The 6,878-nt window shown below is 34.5% G+C and overlaps 1 protein-coding gene across 2 annotated transcripts; it reads left to right on the top strand.

Moving 5' to 3' along the window:
• Window positions 1-2,658: 2,658 nt before the first annotated feature.
• On the top strand, window positions 2,659-6,487 carry mtm (phosphatidylinositol-3-phosphate phosphatase). 2 transcript variants are annotated; one of them, XM_003699793.3, is made up of 10 exons: window positions 2,659-2,931; window positions 3,385-3,584; window positions 3,667-3,774; window positions 4,060-4,512; window positions 4,583-5,030; window positions 5,176-5,351; window positions 5,435-5,542; window positions 5,619-5,803; window positions 5,875-6,079; window positions 6,169-6,487. In XM_003699793.3, the coding sequence occupies exons 2-10, from the start codon at window positions 3,459-3,461 to the stop codon at window positions 6,319-6,321; spliced, it is 1,962 nt and encodes a 653-aa protein (XP_003699841.1). In that variant the 5' UTR covers window positions 2,659-2,931; window positions 3,385-3,458; the 3' UTR covers window positions 6,322-6,487. The 2 variants fall into 2 exon arrangements, with proteins under 2 accessions (XP_003699841.1, XP_012146710.1); XM_012291320.2 differs by lacking the exon at window positions 3,667-3,774 and having other exon boundaries at window positions 2,666-2,931.
• The last annotated feature ends 391 nt before the right edge of the window (window positions 6,488-6,878 follow it).

The raw sequence follows: 6,878 nt of genomic DNA, 5'->3' as shown, positions 1-6,878 counted from the left end.
TATTCGTGTCGGTCCAATTAAATATTCTTAAGCGAACTTAGGAATTGAGCCTTTTACTGGTTTTATAATTCAATATTTTTGATGACGTAGCTTTCTGTTCCTACATTTTCCATTCTTTATCCACATATTGTAATTGCATAATTTGTATAATAAAAAAATGAACTTTGTGTTAATCGTACCTTAGTCCGATATTTCGCATTTAAAGTTGACATGCACTCGTATTTCAAAAACAGCAGTGCTGGCGTTATCTAGCAGTGAACACCGAAATTAATCAAATAAAAAGGTATTTCTTATTTCAAAATAAGCAATCTTTATACTTTATTGGCATAAGATAAACTTTTTACCGTCACAATATGATTCGAAAAGATTGCTATCATCGTGTGCACGAGAATATTTTTAATTTTCTAACGTAAATCATAAGATCAGAACTGTCGATACTATAGGAGTAGACGAAATTGGCAAGAAAGGTATTTTCAAAAGAAAACATCTGTGAGAACGGTTTTTGATCACGGAATATAATGCAAATAGGATAAAATCAATATTAATAATTATTGAGCGAGCGAGCGAAGCTCTTATACTTGACTTTGCAACTTCTTTGCCCACGTTTTTCTTTTGCACCACTCAACCAATTCTCATCAAATTTTGCACGTACATGCGTATGTACATCCAGATGGACATAGAAAAGAAAATTTTAAATAGGACTTGCCACGGAGGAATAGTCACCGAAAAAACTGATCCTCATTGACTATATGGAAAATAAAAAAATAAATATTTCGGCACTTTGACGACGTAGTATGGTTCCTGAGGCATTTAGAAACAAATTTCTATTAGGGTTTGATACGTTTTGATGCCTAATAAAGCCAGGAAATCAATTTTTGTCGAATTCGGTCCAAAACGGTACAGGTGGCGCCATCTAGCGGCGAGCGGCGGAACTACGAAAAACTAAAATCTCGATTTTCTCGAAAACTAGGGACTTTTCCGAAATTCTGAGATATACAAATTGTTCCTTGTCGCCTACGGAATCGAACGAATGTAATTATAGCATGCTAGGACAATTATTAAGGAAAATAGAAAAATAGCCCATTTCATGGACTAAAAAATTGGCGTCCATCTAGCGGTGAAAGTTGGAACTACAAAAATATAAAAATGCGATTTTCTCGAAAATTAGCGAACTTTGAGTACTTCTGAGGCTCAGAAAGTGTTATGTGATCGCATTAGGACCAAAATAAAGCAATAAAAGTTTCCTGAAAGCTTTAATAAAGAAAATGAAAAATCTGTCATTTTATGGAGAAAATTTGTGGCGCCATCTAGCGGCGAAACTGCGAACTAAACTGAAAAAACGTATGTCCGAACACGCGTTAAGGAAATATATAAAAAGTAATATTTTGCAACTTTGACGACGCAATATGCTTCTCTGGACATTTTAAAACAATTTTTGTTGAATCAGTTATTCATTTTTTTGCCTATTAAGTCCAGAAAATCAATTTTTATTTGACCCCTTAATGCGTGTTCGGACATACGTTTTTTCAGTTTAGTTCGCAGTTTCGCCGCTAGATGGCGCCACAAATTTTCTCCATAAAATGACATTTTTTTTATTTTCTTTATTAAAGCCTTTGGGAAGCTTTTATTGCACTATTTTGCTTCTAATGCGATCACATAATACTTTCTGAGTCTCGGAAGTACTCAAAGTTCGCTAATTTTCGAGAAAATCGCATTTTTATATTTTTGTAGTTCCAACTTTCACCGCTAGATGGACGCCAATTTTTTAGTCCATGAAATGGGCTATTTTTCTATTTTCCTTAATAATTGTCCTAGCATGCTATAATTACATTCGTTCGATTCCGTAGGCGACAAGGAACAATTTGTATATCTCAGAATTTCGGAAAAGTCCCTAGTTTTCGAGAAAATCGAGATTTTAGTTTTTCGTAGTTCCGCCGCTCACCGCTAGATGGCGCCACCTGTACCGTTTTGGACCGAATTCGACAAAAATTGATTTCCTGGCTTTATTAGGCATCAAAACGCATCAAACCCTAATAGAAATTTGTTTCTAAATTCCTCGGGAACCATACTACGTCGTCAAAGTGCCGAAATATTGCAGTTTGCATGCGCAGTAGAATTGACATAGGCGGCTCATGTACGTATCGCAATGCTGACACAAAATAATTAATTACTCATTACCCGAACATTGTTTATGAACTTTTATGATCGAACCATGTAAATAATGCATTACTGACCATTCTTTAATCGAAAAAGTTCATATACTGTGCTCAGAAAATGAGTAATTAATTAATAAAGTCAATATTAATCAAATAAAAAAAAAATTGAACAAGTGGCGCCATCTCTTCAACGAAAAGGGTGAACTATACACTTTTGAAACTGCACTTTAATTAGTTCTCATTTTCTGCCGCTAGATGGCGACACGAAATTTCGCCCAAATTTGACTTTCGAAAATTGCTGATGATTGCTTCTAAATTTTCAATAAGTACAATTTTGTAAAAAATTCAGAGAGATGCATAAACATGAATTTTGAAAAACATGTGAAAGTGAGGCTTTCAAAGTACTTTCAATTTGCAATAAATTATTGTTCCTTTTCTGCTATAAAATGAATTGGTTTGATTTAAAAAATAAGCATTTATTTGAATAAGTGGAATTATTTACTTATCCCGTTGAATGAAGAATGACGTTTGTGAATGCAGAAAGACAACATTGAATGGCAGGGACCATTTCTCTTTGGCTACCATTTCTCCCTGAAAAGCCGGAATTACACACAAACGTATGAACTACGTTAGTGTTGAATGTTTCCATGCAAAGTATTGAAGCGCGAAATATGTCAGTGAAGCACAATTTGTACTGACAGAATTGAGCAGAATGAGATACTTTAATTATGTATGAGCAAGATTGGTGTATTGAATTACTGGTTGCATGTAAATGGTATTAAAATTTTTATATACTTTGATGTATAAAAATTATGCCTATAATGTTTTTGGGTGTGGCATAAAACATATACAATTCTGTTAATGTTACTGTTGCAATTTATTTATCGTTTCGAATAGAAATTGTATATATTTCATGATATTCTTATAAACGAACAATAATTTATCACTTTCAATGCTATGAGTACGTGTTCAATGTTGATACAACTTTGAGGTTAAGCGGTTTATATTGTAATGCATGAATTGTATATCATTTTTTTGTGTTTTTGAATTTACAATAATGGTTTAGTTTATGCATAGGTAGCAATAAAATTTCTTATTTAGATTGTTGCAATTATTTATTCCAATCTCTTAATATAGTGATGTAAACACAGCTAATAAATATAAAAATCATTATTTTATACATGTAAATGTCTCCTCCATTATTTACTAAAATGCGGTTTGTTTCCAGATGTAACGAACAAAGGTGTATATAAATATGTTGTACCAAGTATAAAAGTCAAAGGAAATACTTGAGCTATTAGCATGGAGAAGAGAGCCAGCGCTGAACTTCTAAATATAGAGCAAAATAATTCTAAAAATGCAAGTTCTGACTCCCTTAATTCTGACAGCAAGAGCAGTTCCCTTAATTCCAAAATGGGTCAAGAATCGGTAATATAACTTAATTAATAAAATGGATTTTTAATTTAGATTTATCTGTATCTAATTGTATGCAAGCATTTAACTTCTTTAGGAAAGCTGGGATAAAGCTTCACGTTCAAAAAGTTTTTCCTCCAGCTCTACTTCTACAGATAATAATATTGTGTCTGCTTTAGAAACTAGAAAAGACAATCAAGTAAAAGTGAGTTCTATTCAAAGGAATGTAATCAATGTAGTTTTTATTTTTTGAAACATTTTCTTATTATTAGATTATGTTTTCTTTTTCAGACAATATGTTTCTTGATTTTATTAGTTTGGCATATCTTTTTTTGCTCCCTGAAGATTATGTAACATCACTTTTACTTTCTCAGTATTTAAATTATTTAGAACCTTTATTCAGTTTTAAGTAGTTAATAATTATTTAATTTAGTGATTTAACAATCATATTAAATTATCATAGTTGGCATGTTTATCTTCTTTTTCACAGAACTTATCTGGTGGAGAGACAGGTCCACCACTGTTGAATGGTGAACGTGTCCAAGGTATTGCACAGGAAGTAACATATGTATGTCCTTATTCTGGACTTGTCAGAGGAATTCTTAGCGTTACAAATTATAAACTTCATTTTCGGAGTGTGGATCGTGAAACACCTTACATAGTCGAAGTACCTTTAGGTGTAGTTAGCAGAATAGAAAAAGTTGGCGGTGCATCGAGCAAACGAGAAAATTCTTACGGAATCGAAGTGTTTTGTAAAGATATGCGCAATCTCAGATTTGCTCATAAACAGGAAAATCATTCCAGAAGAGACGTTTTCGAGAAACTGCAACAATATTCGTTTCCTTTATCTCATAAGTTACCTCTTTTCGCGTTCGAATATTCCGAAACGTTTCCTGAAAATGGATGGAACGTTTACGAACCCATAGCCGAATTAAAACGAATGGTAAAGAATATGAAATATCTTTATCTCGTACATTGTAATTATGTACGTAAAATGTTATCATTGTTTTCAGGGTGTAAACAATGATATGTGGAAGATATCAAAAATCAACGACACTTATTCTATATGCGATAGTTATCCAGCTGTGTGGGCAGTGCCAGCCGCAGCGACGGACGAAGACTTACAAGCATCAGCAGCTTTTCGAAGCAGAGGAAGACTTCCAGTTCTTTCGTGGATTCATCCAGAGAGTCAAGCGACGATAACTCGTTGCGCTCAACCACTGGTAGGGGTTGGTGGCAAGCGTAGTCGCGAAGACGAAAGATACGTGCAGCTTATTATGGACGCTAATGCACAAAGTCACAAATTGTTCATTATGGATGCTCGACCAATGGCCAACGCGATAGCGAACAAAGCCAAGGGCGGTGGCTATGAAAGCGAGGACACTTATCAGAACGCGGAGCTAGTATTTCTTGATATTCACAATATACACGTAATGAGGGAAAGTCTCAGGAAATTAAAGGGTGAATTTTTTTTAAGATTCGATTCAGGGTTTCCCAAACTTTTATGGATCAAAACCTATTCGTTTGATCACACATTGGGAATCTCTGTTCCGGATTGATTAGTATTTACTAACGGAGGAAAGTTAAATCGTCAACTAATTTTTAGAATTATGCTTTCCAACGATCGACGAAACCAGATGGCTATCAGGGATAGAGTCTACCGTCTGGTTGAAACATATTAAATACGTACTTGCAGGAGCAGTACGAATCGTAGATAAAGTTGACAACCATAAAACTTCGGTGCTAGTGCACTGTTCGGATGGTTGGGATAGAACAGCACAGGTTAATTATTAAATAATGCTTCATGCAAATATTTTGCAAGTGTTTCTTGCAGTGTACCCAAAATATTTATTACCTTTTCACAGCTCACAGCACTTGCCATGTTGATGTTAGATCCCTATTACAGAACAATCAAGGGTTTTGAAGTACTCATAGAAAAAGAATGGCTTAGTTTTGGTCACAAATTTCAACAGGTATGTAACGCCACATTTATTTTCAGTGTATTGATTTCAAAGTTTTATAATTCATAATTCTTGTAACGTATATTAGAGAATTGGACATGGCGACGAACATCACAGTGATGCGGATAGGTCGCCAGTATTTTTACAGTTCATGGACTGTGTGTGGCAGATAAGTCGTCAATTTCCAGACGCGTTCGAGTTTAACGAACATTTCTTAATCACTATTCTTGACCACCTGTACTCTTGCAGATTTGGTACATTCTTATTCAGCAGGTATTTCATATTTTGGATTAGTCATTGAGTGTATCATTGATCACTATTGATATAAATTAACACTTTTACAGCGAACGCGAAAGAGTTCAAGAACAAGTGAAACAAAAAACTGTCTCCCTTTGGTCATATACAAATAGCCAGTTATCACTTTATCAGAATCCCTTATATTGGGGCGCTGCAAATTACCAACCTGTTTTAATCCCGATCGCCAGCATGAGATATATCAAACCGTGGAAGAGTCTGTATTGCAGATGGAATCCCAGTATGCGACAGCAGGTTCGTTAAAACATATAGAATACATGATAAATATTCATAAACATCTTTGTCCTTAATTCTTTAATTCTGGTTATCGTTTACTTTTTAAGGATCCCGTTTATCAACGCATAAGAGAACTTCTAGTCTTAAAGGAACAACTGGAGAAACAGCTCGAGGAAGGGCGTCGCGAACAAGCCAGTCGAGTAAATAGATCTGTGACCTCACCAGCACCTCCTAGGATACATTCGCCGATTCATTCATAGCACAGCAAGGATTCTTTCTCGTCTTTTAATGATCTGTAATTATTTGTAAATGATTATCCTTTTCTCGCTCGAGTCAGCGTATCATTTATACCTAAATTTACTTCGCCATGTACAGAACGTTCGTCGATAAAGAGAAAAAGAAACATGTTTACAAATTTTTCGCAAATGGTTTTTTATACATATTTGCTCCATTTTCCTATTCATTCGTTCATATAAAAATATACATTTCAAAAACGGAGTCGTTCATTATTAACATTCTTATGTACAATCAAATACGAATGTTTTTTCTACAATCATAACCTTCCTTGGATAGATGGTTATCGAGTGATTATTAGACTTGTTTCAATTGTATTTAGCAGGATTTGTGAGCACCAAACTTTAGAAGAAACGAATTGTATTCTCGTGTGTACGAATCTCGTATTCGGTACCAAGTCGGTACCAAGCACAAAGAACTGCATGTCATTGCTAAGGTACCAAGTCCAGGTCATGCACTGAAACAGTTGCGTCTTTTAACATTTTCTGTAAGATATATCTAAATTGCAGGGTTGTCAAATTAT

Source organism: Megachile rotundata, chromosome 4, assembly GCF_050947335.1.
Source record: "Megachile rotundata isolate GNS110a chromosome 4, iyMegRotu1, whole genome shotgun sequence".
Classification (NCBI taxonomy): Eukaryota; Metazoa; Arthropoda; class Insecta; order Hymenoptera; family Megachilidae; genus Megachile; species Megachile rotundata.
Note: the sequence above shows the minus strand (reverse complement) of the source record. Positions and strands in the feature narration are given on the sequence as shown.